Raw genomic sequence first — 18,882 nt, 5'->3', positions numbered from 1 at the left:
GTGACAGAAGGTTTCCGGAGAAGTGGGAGGGTGCACAGGACTTGTGGGGGGTTAAGTATAGCATTCGCCGGTGTAGTGATACAAAGAGACATTGTCTGTGGTCACAAACGAGATTGTGATGCACGAAGAAAGCATTGTGATCTCTATTGTCATTAGAGGGCGCGGAGATTGGATCACAAGGGGTGGCGGTATGATCAAAGGCTGCATCGTCACCGGATGCTCAGCTTACGCTTCTTCGGGGACTGGAAGGAAGGCAGCGAGGATTGTAATATTGCGATAGGCCATTTACTTCCCGTGGGTGTATCGATTGAGGCTCTGAAAAGATTTTGAGTTTTCATGCTCTTGTTGAGGTGAACATTACGCCTCAATAGTAGGACTCGGACAGCCAGGTGAGAAGAAAGCGATATAATGTTCATTTCATTCATGAGTAAATTTCCTCAAACACCTTCCCGTCCATCATATTATACAGTCGTTGTATCCTCCAACCCCTTCCCTATCCCTCGCATCCACCGCTACGACGATATTTCCCTCATACATTCCGACCAGACACCTGCTGAGCCATCTTGGCCCCGAACCATCTGCGTCTGCTTCCACTGCTACCACCACGCTGCTTACGCTTTCTGATGAAAAGCCAAAGCCAGAGAGCGAAAGCAAGCACAACAAAAGCCGCGAAAGCTCCCAGAGCAATCTTCATATTTCTATTGTCGAGGTGGAGTTTGTCGAGATGGGCTTTTGAGATTGTGGTGCTGGTAGCCATGGTGGAGGATGTATTTGTGGTTGATGTACCAGCTGCTTTGATAGGGTAGGGGTACTGGTTGCTGGAAGTGGGCTTGATGGAAGCTGGTTTGGTGGACATTGTGGAAATCGTGTTGATGGTTGTTGGGGTTTGAGTTGATGATGTTCTGGCCCGCAGAACTGTGAGGGTAGAAGTAGCTGTGCGTGTGGATGTAATTGTTGACTTGACTGACGATTCAGCGCGAGCCACGTGGTGCCGGACCGCGTGATGATGGTGGTGCATGATGAGAGAGTGGAAGTTTGCTAGCCAGAGCAAATGGTAGATCGTGATAAGGAAAGGTGCGTTGTGGAGAGGGTGACAGTGAGAGTGAAAGAGGGGCGATTGTGCGTCGATGCTGAGGGTTTTGATAGGGAAACTTCTGGGCATGTCTTATGAAAGAACTCGATCGAACAATGTTGCAGATTTTCAGACAATGCAGCGGTGAATGAAACTTTTACACAAGGAACAAAGGAATTTTGGCGATCTTCAACAAAGCGAAATGAGAAAATCAAGCTATTGTGGTTGACAATAAAATGGAGTGGAGAGAGCGATTGCGTCGCAGAGTCGCGAGAATGATTTTCACGTGTGTGGAAAGGGGCGTGAACCTCTTGGAAGCGGTGTTGGCGGTTGTACCGTCTGTTCGGCCGTCATGTGTTCCAGAACGATGTCGAATGATCATCTATCAGCTGTTTTGCAAGTTTGCTGCCTTCAAGAATGGTCGTGTTACGAGATAAAGCGCCTCTTTCCGTCGCTCAATCATTAGATTCAGGAAATTCTCTCAAGCCTCCTGGCACTGATGCGTTCGCGACGGATCGTTTCTGACCGAGTGTTAGTGAAGTGCACCTTTTGTCATCGAGCAAACCCGCCGCAAAGACGCGCTGTACTGCGTCGACCAGGGATGACGATCGGCCCGCGTTATCTCTCGAAATATGCAAGGACAACGAAACCTGAGTGATCACCATAGAATATCAGATTCGTGATGAAATGTTTTTGATATCTCGAATCTCGATGCAGACAAGGTTTTGTCACATGAAGATTGGGTGAATGTCCGGAACGTGGGGACAAGGGTCCCAGGGTCTCAGGGTCTCAACTAGTGGAACAAGGAACCGATATTGACATCATTTGCTGTCGGGCATTTACTCCGTACAGCAGCGCCTGACCAGTCCATGCACATCCGGGTCATTGTCGGTGGAGAGGTCCAACGCCAACATGAAATATCGCTGGAGACCTTGCATTCGTCTCTGTTGTGCAACTTCACGTCTTACCAACCGCCAAACGAAATTAACCACACCACATTCATCAAGTCAACAAAATGGCCCTAGTCGACTCCCGTCCCTACAGTGATCCACTCCATGGCAGCGTCGAGTTGGTAGAGAACAGCAGTCAAGCCTCACCAACTCAAACATCATCAGAACACGAGGACAACTTCGGATCATACAACCCAGGACTATGCGAAAGACAAACTGAGACTTCAAAGCAAGACGAAATCATACTCGTTACTGTCAAGCCTCTTGCGACATCAACAACCACAAGCCAAATCAGCGTTCCACAATCGACGCTCCAACCAGATCGGAGCCCCTTAACCGATCAAGAAGCAAGCCGACGGAGGTACTCGGTGATGATGGCAAGCCTGGCCGCAGCCCGTGTGGAGGAGAGCAAAGCATCATTACGGAGGAACAGTGCAATGGTCCCCGCCGGACTTACAGGGGTGTCATCGGGGCCGGCAAAAGGCGGCTGGGAGTGGCAAAAGCAAAGAGATCTCGAAGACGACTTTGCTCTGCGCGAGAAGTACTTTGCAGATGAATTGTGAGGACGAGAACGGCCAGGAAGGAGAATGTGATTTGAACAACGATCGTCATGTGCAGCATGGAGCCCTGTTGGGCATCATAGTTGGGATTTGCCGAGGCCGAGAACGACATCATAGTCGTGATAGCGTGACAGGGGGTAGGGAGTTGGGCAAGATATACCCGAAGATAAACTGTGGTACACTAGACAGGCCCATGGGGTATGAAACATATTAGCTGGATGTCGGAAGGACGTCAGATCTGGGTTGGACCTCACGTCCTGCAATGTTAGTGAATCAAAATTTTCATAAGATCTATCAACTATTCGACTACTTTGCTACATTTCTTGCTATAGKCTATAGAAGTACAGCTGTCCATCTCGGTCGTTTTTCGAAGCTCTCCATTCTTTCCCTTGTTCAACCGCAAACAATAATCATCGCCCATCGGCAAAGCTGTCGATATCAAGATTCTTCAGCGAGATAAGTCACCATTAGTCATCTTTTTATAATCTTAAAGCCGTGCTCTCTGCAGAATCGACAGTTCTAGAGCTGCTAGAACCTATAATACTAGCAGAGTGGCCTGTTATTAAACGGAGAGAGCAGTGGAGGGCTGTGCTCTTTTGAAAAATTTCTTATATCCACAGCTCTGCCTATCGGCTTCGAATCCAACGGCATCCCGAGCTTTGAAGTAGACTGCGACGTTTAGAGCTCCTCGGCGAAGGCTGCGGAGACAAGCATGGGAAGAAAAACATTTTGTTGCAAAGTGGGTGCGGCGTAAAAAAACGACAACTTCATTTTCCTTTCCAAATCGTTTCCTCGGTATCAAGACTTCACTCCGCTGGTGGCTTCGCGCTGTGACTGACAAGAGAGCGCATACTCCAGACCAGCGTTCTTCTGCTTCAGTGAGTCGACCATGGTCACAAGTTGGTCATTCTCCTCCTCCAGCCCCGAAATTTTGACCGCGAGGTCCCCGTGCGTTGAATCCGCGGCAAACAGATGCTTGGACAGCCAAGACCAAGAGGGTAGGACAGATCGATACTGAGGATCATACCAGAACCGCCGGGCAAAGGAGGACAAAGGAACAGTCGGATCTTCTTTCGCCAGTCTCAGCTGCGGGACGCGTGCGTCAACTTTGGTCTCACCTACAACCACGTCGCAATCGCCGTTTTTGCGATACAGGACTTCCTTTTCAGAGGAGTAGAAGATTCCCTGTGCTCGGAGTTGTACCGTTGAGAGCAACGTGAGGCCGGGTCCAGGCACGTACCAGACTCCGTATAAACGGAAACGTTCGAGTCGAGTTTTGTCGTTGCCATCTTTTACAATGGTGCTGATATCCATGTCACCTCTGCCAAGACACCATACCACAGCACCTGCGCCACACAGTGGTATAGGGATGTGGTATGGTCTGTAATTGAGGAGCTTGCGTCGATCGTGGCAAATGTGCATATCGGCCCCTGAATCGACAACCATTTGAAGCTCTGGCTGTAGTAGCATACGCTGCATAGGGATGCTGAATCTGACAAGGAGATGCCAAAAGAGCAGTCCGACGACGCATCTGGTGAAATACCTGATGGCGCGATATAAAAGGTGTTCCACGGGCCAGTCTCCAAGTCGCAAAGCCAATCCGACCGTGTGATATAGAGAGAGGGTCATGATCGGGGCAGACGATGATTTTCGAGGATGAACTTCAGGATATTCCAGTCTCTGCGGGCTTCAGAAGTGATGAGGATGCGTTGTCCTTGAGGTGCGAATTTGAGTGGAGTAGGTCGGGAGCAAATAAGGAAGGAAGTGAAAGAATGTATACAGACAGTGGACGGTTGTATACGGATGGAAACCTGTCCTCGAATATCAAACGTGGTGCTGTACCTGTCATGCGGAAAAGAAAGTCATTTGACGGGAGGTAAAAAGTGGTAGAGTACCTTGGTAGATAGACATTGTCAAGCTCTTGGTAGGTTTAGGGGCGTCCATATGAGAAATCTTCAACAAGATTGGAGCCCTGAACTGCTCTCTCCGTTAATTAATAAGTCACTCTGCCACTAGTAAGGATTCTAGTAGGCCTGAACTCGTCGAGCTTGTAAAGAGCGAGGCCTTAGGACATTATACAGATAACTAAAGATGTCGATTAGGGGATTATTTATCGGATACGAATGGCCTATAGCTGTTCTGGAGAATCTCAGGCCTTAGTTCTATACAAGAAATCTTTAACAAGAGTAGAGCCCTGGAATGCTCTCTCCGATAATTAATAAGCCACTCTGCTACTAGTAAGGATTCCAGCAGGCCTGAACTCGTCAAGCCTGTAGAAAGCGAGACCTTAGGACATTGTGTGGATGACTGAGGATGTCGATATAGGGATTATTTATCGGACTCTAATGGCCTAGGCCATAGCTGTTCTGGAGAATCTCACGCCTTGGCTCCTTCACGGCGGTATCATTATGTTTGGGACTTAACAGTAAGAGCTTAGTGTAGGCGTCGAAGTAATGCAAAGCCGTGAAAGCGTAACATGGGTTAGGGGACTTAGGCAGCTGTAGGATATTCGAAGATAGACTATAGTATACTAGACAGGACTATAGGGCATAGAACGGATGCGAGATCTGATCTTAACCTTACGTTCTACATAATTAGAGAATCGACATTTTGATAGGATCTGTTAACCATTCGACTGCTTGGCAGCTGTTCTTACGATAGTCTTCTATAGTCGATAGTCTTCTATAGTAACGCGGCTACACAACATTTCTTTGCCCAAAGTTCTTTATCAATCTCCAGGTTCCACCGCAATCTTTGGTCGCCGTCCGACGGTTCGAAGTATTGCCGCTTTCTCCCTCTTCGCTGCAGCCAAGTCATGACATCTTATAGTATCTACCCGACCACCCAAGATCCCTCTCAGTCCAGAGATGTGCTGGAGACCAGAGCTGTCGATATGAGCAATTGTTAACAAGAGCAGCACCCTAGACTGCTTCCTCGGTTAACTGACGGGCGACTCTGCTGGTAGTTAGGATTCTAGCAGGCTTAGAATCGTCGGTTCTGTGAGAGAGCGAAGCCTTATGACATTGTGGGGATGGATGAGGATGTCTTATCCCGATGAAGAATCCTCATGTCGACTGCTCTGCTGGAGACGATCATGCTCCCTCAATCGTCCAAGTCCACAATCTCGTGCCTATGCGCTTGAATCTCCTCCATGATTCCATCTTTGTGCGCAGCCAGTTCCTCGTCTGTGAATCGAAGAGCCTCCTTCAAGCTTGCGTAATGAGCCACTGCAGGTCGAGGTGCAACAGCATCTCCAATCATCTCCATTGCTTCAGTTCGGGAGGGGGCCCTTCCATCTTCTTTACCTATAAGTTGATAGTGGAAGGGAAAGCCTTGCAGACACATCGCCTCCCTGATGGTAAAGGGTCGTCCATCTGGATGCAGCGCCTGAGGTCCAGCTGTAGGTATGATGTGCTTCAGAGGCTTGTCCCATTCAGCAAGAGGCAGCGAGGGCTTGCCAGTTAWCCGGAATTTCTCTGCTTGAGCTTCTGGATCATGCAAAGTAGCTCCCGCTGGGATGTTCGCGAGTGCCTGTCGGACCGTGACGTACGGGATCAGGCCAGAGCCAATTGGGCCGTGAGTAGGTTGTATGTCCTCTGGCATATTCTGTCCTGGGCACGTTGCGTAAAGCCATAGACGGAGTCTCGCGTTGGGCCCGCCATGGTCTGCGGCCTTGATAGTTCTCCATTTGACACTGAACCCCATGCTGGTGAATTGTTGGATAAATGCATGCCACTGCGGTCTGTGCTTCTTGATTCTCACGAAGCCGGGTGTTTGCTCGAAGATCATGATTCTACAGCCGAGCTTTTTCGCAGCAGCATTTACCTAGAGGGGCGTTAGTAGACTGGTCGGAACATGAGGCTATGATCCCATATACTGACCATGAAAGCAGCGCTTTCGTTCGCTTCGTCATTCCTACCGGCAACTGTGTGAACTGGAGACCAGAACTGGCAGGGACAAGACGAGTGGCAGATGTCGCATATGAAATGACCCACTCCGGTCGGCGAGGTAATGAAATCGAACACATCATCGTGCATTGTTATGCAATTTGGATGGTTTTGTTGGTGCGAACGCACAGCGCACTCCTTCTTGTCAACGGCAACTGCAACGTGAACGCCTGCAAGTCGGGCGGCCTCGGACGCTCCACCGCTGCCGCAGAACAAATCGGCTAGATCTCCTTTGATGGCGGTGTTCTTATTAGCTGCTCCATCGAATGTTCCRCGCGTCCGGCGAAAGTATCGTCGGATGAGTTGGGCATTGGTAAGCCGATAGTCAGCATCAGCTTCGTCCGGCTCCAGCATTAAGCAGGCATGGGAGTTCGACTTCATGTCCGGGCAGTAGTACTCTACGAACTTCCACCTGCAAACAAGATGAGCTTCTGCCAATATGACTGGTCTGTTGTGGACGAGCTTGTTTTGTATTGGGTCCACCATGTACCACCTTGTCTGATCGTCATCTTCGCGGAAGGAAAAGTCGGCGTAATCAGCGTCAACGAACCGAGATGCGGCGTTCGTGAAACGAATCTCACGAATGCAAGTGACTTCACTCAAAGCACGGTCCTGGAGTCCTGCTTCGAGAGTGGGGCGATGGTCGTCCATTGGAATAGAAATGATTGCGACGAGCTCATTCATCGTCGCTGGAAACATACCGCCCGTAGCAGGGTTCCTACTGGAGGTCCTGCGAAGCAGCATGCCGCGCAATATGTATGCATCGACACTGTCCCGACTTTCGCCCATGTTTCGGAAGATGTAGACAATGCGGAGAAACTCTCCATCGCTCAGCTCGACATTGGTCCCAGCTTTGAGCGAGACTCCAAGCATATGCGCAGAGTTGACGATTTTGTAGCCCGCGGGCGGTTTTTTTGCGACTCCGCGGTGGGCATCTTGTTCGAATTTGATCCGGGTGATCTCTTCGAATTCGAAAGCCTCGTCGGGCTCGTCCTCGCTATCTTTGAATGTGGCTGGTGACGAGAGTGAGCTGTTTCCGCGGTGCTTTTCGATGGGCGAGGAAAAACTCGATGTGGAATGGCCAGCGTGACGGCTGCGGGCGTTATTTGAGCTTTTGGAGGGTGTGTGATATTCATCTTTATGTGCTGGGAAGTGAGCCTCGCGGCTGTATTTTGAAGAAGATGGCCGTGAAGAGCTCATGGATGGAGGCTGTCCGCGCTTGGTCGGTGTCTCGTCACAGCCGCTCAAATCGATTATTTTGCGTTTGCCTTTCGCGCGCGGTTGAGATGACAGTATCTCATCGTCGCTCGTCGTGAGATCGATTGGCGACGACATCCTTGCRATGAAGTGATGGGCGGTGTTGCAGTTGAGCTGATGTAAGTGAAGTAATGGAAGTGGTGCGATGAAGATGAGTTTGGTGTGATGCGAGGGGTGCAGCGTTTGTACGAACCCCCAACCGCCGCGTTTTGTTTACTCGCAGTAACGAGGCGGCGAGATCTGCAGGCCGCATTGCTAGGCAACCGGATGTGCGGTCGATAGTTCTGAAATGGACAAGAAGCCACGAGAGGAATGCTCGGATAAGCAAAGTCGGTGAAGGTGACGTTCAAGGAGGGCTAACGCGGATAGAAACGACAAAGGACAGAGAAAGAGACGCGTGAAGTGAAGCGAAGTGAGGAGGGTTAGGTAGATGAAGTGATGCGTCTGAACCACCCATCTCTCGGGCGTACCTAGCTTAAGAATGCAGATACGAAAGCGATGGAGAGCGCATGAGAAGAAAGCCGCCACAAATCAGGACGGCCGTGAAGACAGCAGCAATAGTGCAAGACCAGGAATCTCTAATGGTCTTTCCTGGGCGCTGGCCAGGAGAAGGCCGATGGCCCATCTTTGTTCATCGTAGACAGAATGCAACACGAGCCCTACATCCTTTACTCTTTGGCTCGTAAGTCCAAAAGAGGCAGCGTCATCCTGTCCGGGCTGTCCAGAATACGGATGCTATGGGAGGTGAAAGATGGTCTCTCGGTCCGCTACGCATGCATGTACTCTAGCAAGTACGCGATCGAGCCCACTTAAGGCAGGGTGTGCGAATTGCCCATCTCGCAGCGGCAGAGTACCGCTGCATCGCCGTGCGTCCCTTCCAGAGATCCCAGACCCAGCCGGACTCGAAGTGAAGCTGGAAGTTTTAGCTGTTCCAGCTCATATATTCATGATCATGATCGTGACTGTCAAGCTTCCTCAGCCTCCGCCTCGGCCGCCTTCTCCTCTTCTCTTTTCCGCTTCTTTTCAAGCAATGCCTTGAGCTTCCTTGCAACCCCAAAGCTTCCACCTGTGTCTGCACCACATGCCGCACAGGTCTTCTTCTTTCCCTTCATATACCTCCCCATTGCACACTTCTCACAGAAGTAATGCCCACACTTCGTGACAACAGGAGTCTTGTAATCCTCCTTGCAAATGACACACTTGAATGGAATGTCCCTTAACATCTTCTCCTCTTCATTCAACCCCTCATCCTCTTTCCCTCCGTCCTTCTTGTCCTTCTTGCTCCCCACCTTCTCCCATTCCTTGTCCAGTTGCCAACCTTGCTTGTAATCCTCTCTCGCATGCAAGAACTTACAGCTATCACCGAACCCACAGAAACCCGTCTGCTTGTAGTCCTTGCAAACATCCGGCGCAAAGTCCGTCACAGTGATTGTCCGAACATTCGTGGGAGCTTTCTGTGGTCCCAGCTTCTTTGCGTCTGGATTCTTCTGGATGAATGAGCCATACTGTGCCGTGCCACCATACACGCCATCCTCCTTTGCTTGCGCCTCCTTCACAGGCGCATCACCAGCCGCGAGCGCAGCATCAGTAAACCATGTGCTTGCCTTGGTAGCATCGTCGTTGGCGGTGATGTTCGTGGAGCGATCCGCAGCATATGCTGTAGATTTGCGAAGATCCGCTGCACGAGCAGTTGATTGTGTTGTCGTAACTCCTTCGGTGCGACGACGTTTTATGCGTACGCCATTCTCTTCGGACGATGTGTATTCGGACTCGGAGTCTGCAGGAGGAGGTGTTGCTGGACGTTTGCGAAGATTGGTCTTGTTGTTGCGCTTCTTGAACACTGGAGGTGCTGCAGTATCGGCCATGACTGGGGGATGTAAGGTAGAAATGTCGTCGTTGAAGTGAGGGAAGAAGATGTTCAGTGGCGGCAGGATGATTAATCTGCCTCGAGTTTGATGGGAAGCCGGTAAAATATTGAGCAGGCTTCGGTAATTCAGCTGAAAGCCTTCCAGGCCCGGTGGAATTGAAGATTGCCGCCCTACCAAAAATCTTGCATTTCTGTCTGTAACAACGACAGCACGAAAAAGAAGACATTTTTGATAAGACAGTCAATCCTACGAATTTGACTCTCCGCAAGGCTGCTGCTTTTTGTGCTTATAGCTACCTGTTCGTGAGCGTTGTCGTCGATTCACTTTAAGGAGAGGCAGCAATCTTCAACTTCACCGGCTCTTGCTTCAAACTTGAGCCAAGATGCCAGCCGTCCTGCAACCAGATCAAGAAGACATCATTCGAGAAAATATCTATCTGGGTCTCCACGAGACTGCTTAAGTGGTACTTGTAGCTGGTTGTCCGCGAGTGTGGTCGTCCATCCACCAGAATGGGAGCCGGTAAGCGTCAATTGGAACCTCACACTGTACTTCCTTTGCCTTCCTTCCACCATTACTAGCAAAAATTGCAAACAGCCCGTATTTTCTACTATCTCTCTTGACTGGACATTTGCCTGGCCATGGTGTTGGAGGGGAGCTGACGGAGCAAGAAGACATGAGCCGGAGTTCGAACGTGATCGTTACACTATCAGACATAAGTGGCCGTCCAGGATAACAACACTGCTCCACGCTGCAGACACCATCACCAGTCTACTCCTCGGACCGCGACAGTCTGTCCCATTGTTCTAGCTGGCATCACGCTCTCCGCTGGGCAGATCTCTGGCCTCCGCGGGTTCATGAATGAGTGCCTCCGATCCAGTATCTTGCGAGGCTGCAATAAGTTCGGGATCTCGACTTCTACAGGAAATCTTGGGACTGTGTTTGTGGCGTGCTGGGATGTATTTGGATGGGCGCTACAGTTACCGGGAGTGTTGTGCCTGGTAGTGGTATGATGGGACTGGGTTGATGATCGGGAGTGTTATGACTGAGAGCATTACTCCAACGAGCTTCCCCCACTTGAATGAAGACGAGAAGCGTTGTGGCTGAGAGCAATGTTCCAACGGCGGCGATGAGTATTGTTTTTCCTTTTTCAAGGGGTCGAGCAACTTGCCGCAGGTTGCTAGTGCGGCTATCAACGAACGATCTTTGCCTGGGTTGAGGCATCACAACATGACTGGCGATGAGGACAGTGATACATGTGCCATCTGAAAGACAGTCCTTTACTCGCCGTTCCCTCTCCATCGTAGCAACCATTCTTTCTTATGCCCATCGCTTCCAACACGGAGGGTTCAAGGGTTAGGGTTGGGGTAGTGTCATGTAGGGAGAAAGAGGGAGTATACGACGAATACACTCAGTCTCATGACGTTGTGCTCTGCTCCTCGCGACTCCTCAATCTACCGTCAGCTCTAAGCATCATTTCGTATTGCTGGCAGCTCCCCAAACCATTTCGGCTTGATGAGCACATGACAGAGTCTATGATACCTCACCACGACCTGGGCGAGGTTTGAACGAATGTGATGTCATCTCGTGAGGCCAGACCAGAGTGAAGGAGGAAATGAATCCGATGTAGTGAAGTTGTCCGTCTCGATTCGTCGCGGGAAGCAATTGGCGATTCCGCCGAACGAGGGGGAAACAACCACCTCACGTTTGGTAGGGCTGAGACATGCGACATATGTCACCGATGCAGGGGAAATTGCTTGCGTGAACACCTCGCGGCAATTGAAAGCCGAACGTATGAAGATGTTGATGTGCATTTACTGAGAGTGATTATTGTCGCAGTAGTTCTACAGTGGTGATAAGCCGTAGCTGCGCGAAGAGGTGACTCGAGCTTGGCGCATCGGACGATCAACAAACAACATCATCAACAGCAACAAACCTGCATCCGAAATCTTCTCACGCGCCCGTTGCACCGCCGCTGCATCCCCTCATCACCTTTCTTGTACGCACCTTGTCCCCATCTCCACGTTCCCACCTGTGCCTTTCCCTTCCGATTCTCTTCCCTCAAGTTCCCACGCGGAACAGAGGGCATGTTGTTGATTGGCCAGGATTGGCAGCGGTAAACACTCGAGTCAGCGTCAGCGTCAGCGTCGGCGTCGTCAGAGTTGTCGTCCGTCCCGCATTGACACTGCATTGCATTGCCATTTCCTTGCCTTGGTTCGCCCGTCCAAACAACACAACCTCACCCAAACTCCGAGGCCCTGCCGGCATATTCTCCTCCTTCCTTACCTTACCTATTCTACTTGTCCTTGGGCGGGACAAATTGTCTGAGACAACGCCCGGTCCGGCTTGCCAGCCGCTCATCAGGATCTGCAAGCGGTGCGAGACACGCTTTGCGACCGCGCGCGTCTGCTTACAATACCTGCACTGCCGGGACGACATTCTCTTTTCGTTTCTTCTGTTCACCACGTCGGAGCTTGACTGCAACGACCCACGCCCGCAATCATGGCGACGGCAAACTTACCGCCTGGCGCGGTGCCCACGAATGCCGAGGACCCCTTCACCTCCGGACCATCGCAGTCCTCGGCGCCGCTACGATACGGAGCATTTGACAATGAGCAGTTCTCGCTGTACTCCACAAACTCGCCCTCTGCCGCGAGACGAGCGCTTGAAGCACATCTCAAAGACACGGATCGGCGGATTCAGGATGCTTCTAAGCTGGGTAGTACCCTGGTCCAGCAGAGGAGGGATCTGGCGGCCAAACTGAAAGAGGTTGAGCAGATGCAGCAGGATGGTGAGGTACCCGATGATCTGCGCAACAGGCTCGCAGAGCTGGAGCGGGAGTACAACGAGATTGGGCAGGACACGGCTCGAGCATTCCTCCCACGAGGCAGGATAGCCAGCGACACGGCCGGACCGGACGGTAGTCCCGTGATTTCAGGTTCCGGTCGAGAGTCGCCAACGAAGCTGTCGATGCCTTCGAGAAGGCAGCGGAATCAGCCCACCCATCGTGTCCACGATATTGAATTCGCAACGGAGATTAGTACCTCCCTCCTTGCTCAAGTTCGACAATTGCAGGCCGCGCTGGCGGAAAAGGACGAGGCGCTGAGAGACACCAATGCCGCCAAATCTCACCTCGAGTCCGAAGCTGCAAGCCTAGTGCAACGAATACGGCATATGGATGAGAGCGAGCAAAAGTACAAAGATGAGAATTGGACCCTTGAAACACGATTGCAGGAAATGGAGGCGACTCTGAAGCACACCACAGACAAGGAAAATCGGCTGGCCCAGACATTGATGGCGTTGCAAGCGGAGAAGGCGGCGAAAGAGCGGGAGCTGGATGACCTCAGAGTGTCGCATGATAAGCTCAGCGAGGAACAGGCCATGACCAAGAGGATACAAGAAACTGATCTTCATGGTCTACGGCGTGACGCTGCGTCTCATGAGACAGAAAAGCAGCGTCTGACAAGGAGGATCGACGAACTCACGATTCAAAACACCGAGCTTGCAAAAGCTGTCTCCTATCGCTTAGCCATGAGGGCCCAACCCTCCGACACCGATTTCGTTTCCGCAGAGGAAGGTGTCCGCTCTGATGATGATTTTCCAGATCATAGCGAGCCTACATCCCCCATCAAGGGAACACCGGCACGACATGGTATGCTGGAGTCGGAGACCCTCAAGTCCAGTCTCAACCACGCTCACCGCATGATTCAAAATCTGAAGAACAACATCCACCGTGAAAAGACGGAGAAGCTGGAGCTGAAGCGCATGCTACAGGATGCTCGTGACGAACTTGAGACTCGCCGTGACAGCGCTGCAGGTGCGAATGCTACAAAGAAGCCTCGAGCATCTGACGGGATCAAATTCAAGAGACCGTCGAAGCCTTTGGGCGCTGCAAGGCCGAGCACGACAGAGATTCTCGCAGATGAGCCGGAGTGGGAAGACTCTATCGAAGAGCAGACWCCTAGCAAGCCAAGACCCAGGGCTCATCAATATGGAGGCAGCTCGTATGATGCAGAGACCACCGACGCAGATTTCGAAACGGCCAACGAGCGTGATACCACAACTGAGAGCGAGGCTTTTGCGACTGGAAATGAGGACTTTGGCGATGATACCGAAGGCGACTTGACAGAGACCGAAGCTGATCGCAGCATGCATTCTTCCGCAATTTCTACCAAGCCTGGTGATAGACGGAGCTACATGTCCACCGCTTCTACCGATGACGAGGAAGGGAGTGTGAGTACACCCGTGCAGAATGGCGGTCTGCCCAAGTATAAGTTGCGACTCGGCAGAGGTGGCGTGAGGAGGTCTGCTGGTTATCGCGTTGGTAGCGAACGATCTGGTAGTGAAAGCATCGGTACTCCGCAACGGCCCGCTCAAACGCTGGGAGATGAGCTGGAAGGAATGGACGACGACAGCAACGAAGGCACACCGGCAAGTTTGCTTTCTAACAGGGACGAGGCGCTCGACTACGGGCTTGAGAGCCCGGAAACCACCAGGGCGGTCAGTGTGGGACCAGAGACACCTTCCCGGTCAACAATCCTGCCCACTCTAGCGCCTCCATTCGTCGAAGCGAGGGCTGCGATGGTGGACGCTGGCGTCATGACTGAGCCATGGGAGCCAGAGCAGCGTGGAGTGACGGTCGCTGATACTGCGAACGCACACACAGAAGCCACCGAAGCGGAGCCACAGACATTGAGAGAGCGGGCGGGAGACCTGGTTGGCGGTGCTCTGGCCGGCTTTGGACTCAGTCGAGTCATTGGTCACAGTTCTGGACAGGAGGCTGAGCGTCCGGTGACGCCTAAGGCGGAGCTACCAGAAGTCAACCTTCAACGGAGAGATTGGGGCTCCGATGCCTTTTCTCACAGCACACAACAGAGACATTGGGGCTCCGATGCCTTTGCTCACAGCACACAACAGAGACATTGGGGCTCCGATGCCTTTGCTCACAGCACACAACAGAGACATTGGGGCTCTGATGCATTTGGTCACAGTCTTGGACAGGAGGCTGAGCGTCCGGTGACCCCCAAGGCGGACTTGCCAGAAGTCATCCTACAACAGAGAGACTGGGGCTCCGACGCCTTTAGTCACAGTCCACCCAAGGAGAAGAAAGTCACCGCGGCTCCTTTCCAACAGTCCGAGATCTTCGCACAGGAGACCGAACCTATTTCTCCGCCTCGGCCGGCCGCAGTGGAAACGCTTTCAGCAGCACCATCGCAGTCACAAACCTCGGAAGCCGGCTTTCAGTCTGTGCAATCGCCCCGGCAAGTCGACATTCCTGCCGTGGCACCTGTTCTCCTCTCGTTCTCTCACATTCAATCGCAAGACATCGAGCCTGTCGAGGCTCCGGAGGAATTCGACGGTTTGGTTGGCGCAACCTCAAGTCTTGCGTTTGCCGACGAGCTACACGAGATCGACACACGGCAAGATGTTCACGACAACGGAGATGTGGTACCTGGCGCTGACGTTGACGCTCGTGGCGATATTCACGGCATTCCCGGCACTGCTAATGCAGCCCCCGGCGCTGCTCTCATGTCGTCTAGCAGGCAGAGCTCAGATGCCATACCGGCGCCGGAGCGCAGTGCCCAAGTCATCCAGCTTCCTCCAATGGCCGACGAGGGATCTCAGACTCTGGTCTCCGGTGAAGACATTGACAGGATGATAAAAGATAAGAAGGCTGCTGTTTTCACCCCGATCGTCCAGGCAAGAGATGTTACAGATGCCGGGTCTTCTCCTTTGCGAGTCTCTACCAGCTCTGCCGCGGCCACGCCTGGTTCGCCGACGAGAAGACTCTTCCCAGACAGTAGCGCTCGGCCGTCTGTGTTCGATAGTCCAACTTTAAGAGCACCGCTTCGACCATCAAGCGCCGGGAGTGGCACCGCAAGAGTGTTTCTGGGCGCGCCTCCTCTCCCACCAGATCATACCGAGAAGATCGCCGCTGCAGCTCAATCCACACCTACGCCAGCCGGAGGWGTGTTGGGCGCGAACATGGGTCCACCAAACATGCCTGCGTCTGCGTACAAGCCAAGGCCAAAGACTCCCGCCTCTCGCGACGGTCCTACCCCACGTCAAACACGCCCGATCAAGGAAATCCGACCTGTGGCCTCGCAGTCCGACCGCATCTCGCACCGAACATCTGTGTCTTCATTTGCGTCTGAGCTTGACGAGCGATTCAACATCACTCGGGGTCATATCATGTACCCGACCGACGTCGAACCTGCCACAGATCCTCGCATGATTCAAGCCATCACCCAGACTATGATTGGTGAGTACCTATGGAAGTACACTCGCAAAGCTGGTCGCTCCGAGACTTCGACCACTCGCCACAGACGCTTCTTCTGGATCCACCCGTACACTCGCACGCTGTACTGGAGCGAGCAGGATCCCAGCACCGCGGGCAAGAACATGCTCAAAGCAAAGAGTGTCGCCATCGATGCCGTACGTGTCATCAGTGATGATAATGCCTACCCGCCAGGTCTACATCGTAAGACGATCGTGGTAGTCACACCGGGTAGGGAGATCGTCTTCACTGCACCTACGGGACAACGACACGAGACATGGTTCAACGCTCTCTCGTACTTGCTCCTCCGCACGGAAGGCATCAGAAGAGAGGCGGAAGACCAGCTCACACAGGATGAGCTGAACGAGTTCAACCCTGCTGTGGGTTTCGCGGGGACTGTGAAAGCCAGTATTGCCAAAGCCACGGGTAGAAGCCAGAGCAAACAAAGCCGGACAAGCCTGAGCAGTTACAACTCCCGCACCACGAGAACCAGCAGTCCACAGCGGTATCAGTATTCTACTACAGGAGCTCGTGATGGTGCAATCAGTCAAGCCAGTTATCGCACCGCGACAACGAACCGCAGCACAGGCCCCGAACAACCCGTAGGTAGCAAAAGCAACCGCGCTTTCAGCTCCATGGCTAGTCGGTTTCACCGCCCAGGTAGCAGCCACGCTTCACGGACGAGAAGATCCAGCAGTCTTGCCCGGAGGAATCTCATCGCCGGAGATCCAGCGGCGATCTATGATGCCAGTGTCGTCGGTGGAGACAGCGCAGAAGACTTGAGAGCGGTCATTGAGAGACAGGAGCGTGAGGCTGGAGTGAGGCTCGAGAATGTTCGGGCTTGTTGTGATGGTGAGTACATCGGGCATGAGGTCTCGACTTGACGGTGCTAATCGGTGTGTAGGAAAACACGACGTGGGCAGTCTGTCCAAAGGAGGGAGATTCGGGAGTGGAGCGGGCAAATTCGGTGTGCATGCACACTCGCATTCGCATCGGTGAGGCGGTTCGGTGAAGCACCTCATGTCTTGACGGCACTTTTCATTTTTGTTGCTTGCACTGGGAGGTCATCCATCTTTTCTCTCTTTTTCGACTGCGAATGGCGTTCGAAAATGAATGGTATGGTTTACCAAAAGAGAAGGACTGCGTAATGTCTACGATTTCTGGCGGTCTTCTGCGTTCCCCATTGCCACAGCGTGTATGGGACTTTACGTTCCCGTGTCTCTCTTGTATAGTTTCAGGTATATACTTGAAATCGATGTCTTATGCAAAATGATTGTGTCAGTTGGATTGTAAGGACTRTGAAGTCAAACTTCTGATAATCTCCTTCGTATGTGCGAACAATCCTCCTGCAGCTCTCCCATATCCGGAGGATGCAGTCCAGCCCCAGGCTGTCCTTAGCAAGCAATGCTGACGAGGTCTACGTCCTGTGCAACACTGACTGTGGATTGAAAATGTTCGTTGCAACTCCCGAGTCGAGACCAATCGCGTGCGAGGTACGCAAGCCAGGTACAAAACATTCACCAGATGCAACCCCGCAAACTCTATTCCGTCCGTAGGTACATCCTCTACACATGTGATCTATTCCCCCTCGCTTTCTCCCAAAGTTCCTGTTCCGCCCATTCGCTCCAGCCCCTCCTCCAGTGTTGTGACTGCAATGGCACGGCCAGATGGAAGCACTTCTAATCACATATGAGGTGGCTCTTCCAACTCCTCATCTTGTCGTAACCACTTTCTGCTATCATCATCATGGCTCTATCTCTCCAAGGCAAAGCAGCGCTCATCACAGGCGGCGGCTCAGGAATCTGTCTAGAACTCACTCGCAAATTGCTCGCTGCAGGATGTAGTGTTATTATCGCGGATCTAGCTTTAAGGCCTGAAGCCGAAGAAGTCGTGAACCATTCTCCGGAACCTAGGGCTGTGTTTATCAAAACTGATGTTGCGGATTGGAATCAATTGCAGGCTGCTTTTGATAAATGTTTGGAAGAATTTGGGAGGTTGGATATTGTTGTTCCTGGGGCTGGAGTTTTTGAACCTGTGAGTCTTTTTCCCTGTTTACTTTCCTTTGAGAGAGAGGAGGTTTGTTTGTTGGACTAATGGCGCGATGAATTTGTAGAGCTGGTCGAGTTTCTGGGAATTAAACCAGGGCGAAGATACGAATGCTTCTTCTTCATACAAGACTTTTGATATCAATATCAATCATCCGATCCGAGCGACGCAACTCGCGATTGATTATTTCATGAGGCAGGGTTTGGGACATGGATCTGTGTGTATGATTGCTTCGATCGCTGCGCAGCTTACCCTTTTACCCGTGCCTTTGTAAGTCTCCTTTCTCAACCAAAAGACCGAACTCGAGAAGAAAAAACTCCATTGACAAAGTCAAAATTTCTTCAGATACTGTGCTTCCAAACACGCCATCGCAGGTTTCTGTCGCTCGCTCGCCATGCTTGAACCAGCAAAAAACATCCGCGTTTCGGCCGTCGCTCCTGGGATTGTCAAGACTCCCTTATGGCCTGATGAAAGATTGGAGTGGGTGGATGATAAAGAGGATGCTTGGGTTACTACTGCACAAGTCGCGGATGTGATGATTGATCTTATTACTAACCCGGAACATGTGGGTGGGACGGTGCTGGAGGTTGGAGTGGAGAGGACGAGGGCTGTGCAGACGCTGAATGATCCTGGTCCGCAGGGTGCTGGGTTTACTTTGGCGAAGCTTGCGCAGGGGTTTAATGATGTTTTTCCGGCGTTGGAGAGGAATTTTGGGAAGTAGGGTGGGCGTGGAGGGTGAGGGGAGGATGAGGTCTGGGAGGTGAGGTCTGGGAGATTGAGACAGTATAGTTTAGTATCAGCCAACCATGCCAGTCTCGTATTTTATTTGCTGGGGTTACTTCATCGGCCATAAGATGTGCGGGTTCTCATAAGATTGTTCTTTGACGATCAATCATTTGTGCGTCGCC

The 18,882-nt window shown here is 52.0% G+C and overlaps 5 protein-coding genes; 3 read left to right on the top strand and 2 right to left on the bottom strand.

Annotated features, from left to right (window-relative positions):
- Positions 1-2,087: 2,087 nt before the first annotated feature.
- RCC_01297 (uncharacterized protein) lies at positions 2,088-2,585 on the top strand (the record flags this gene model as incomplete). Its single annotated transcript, XM_023766567.1, has 1 exon — positions 2,088-2,585. The coding sequence occupies one exon, from the start codon at positions 2,088-2,090 to the stop codon at positions 2,583-2,585; it is 498 nt and encodes a 165-aa protein (XP_023622335.1).
- Positions 2,586-5,684: 3,099 nt separating this feature from the next.
- RCC_01296 (uncharacterized protein) lies at positions 5,685-7,864 on the bottom strand (the record flags this gene model as incomplete). XM_023766566.1 has 4 exons in its annotated part: positions 5,685-5,809; positions 5,888-6,407; positions 6,464-6,529; positions 6,659-7,864. The coding sequence occupies 4 exons, from the start codon at positions 7,862-7,864 to the stop codon at positions 5,685-5,687; spliced, it is 1,917 nt and encodes a 638-aa protein (XP_023622334.1).
- An 887-nt stretch (positions 7,865-8,751) lies between these two features.
- On the bottom strand, positions 8,752-9,651 carry RCC_01295 (related to Pre-mRNA-splicing factor cwc24; the record flags this gene model as incomplete). The annotated part of the gene is made up of 1 exon (XM_023766565.1): positions 8,752-9,651. One exon carries the CDS (start codon positions 9,649-9,651, stop codon positions 8,752-8,754), a length of 900 nt encoding a protein of 299 aa, XP_023622333.1.
- A 2,502-nt stretch (positions 9,652-12,153) lies between these two features.
- Positions 12,154-16,812, top strand: RCC_01294 (uncharacterized protein; the record flags this gene model as incomplete). Its single annotated transcript, XM_023766564.1, has 1 exon — positions 12,154-16,812. One exon carries the CDS (start codon positions 12,154-12,156, stop codon positions 16,810-16,812), a length of 4,659 nt encoding a protein of 1,552 aa, XP_023622332.1.
- Positions 16,813-17,674: 862 nt separating this feature from the next.
- On the top strand, positions 17,675-18,695 carry RCC_12054 (related to 15-hydroxyprostaglandin dehydrogenase; the record flags this gene model as incomplete). XM_023766563.1 has 3 exons in its annotated part: positions 17,675-17,962; positions 18,042-18,244; positions 18,320-18,695. The coding sequence occupies 3 exons, from the start codon at positions 17,675-17,677 to the stop codon at positions 18,693-18,695; spliced, it is 867 nt and encodes a 288-aa protein (XP_023622331.1).
- Positions 18,696-18,882: the final 187 nt, after the last annotated feature.

The sequence above is a fragment of the Ramularia collo-cygni genome, assembly GCF_900074925.1.
Source record: "Ramularia collo-cygni strain URUG2 genome assembly, contig: RCC_scaffold01, whole genome shotgun sequence".
NCBI classification, from domain to species: domain Eukaryota; kingdom Fungi; phylum Ascomycota; class Dothideomycetes; order Mycosphaerellales; family Mycosphaerellaceae; genus Ramularia; species Ramularia collo-cygni.
Note: the sequence above shows the minus strand (reverse complement) of the source record. Positions and strands in the feature narration are given on the sequence as shown.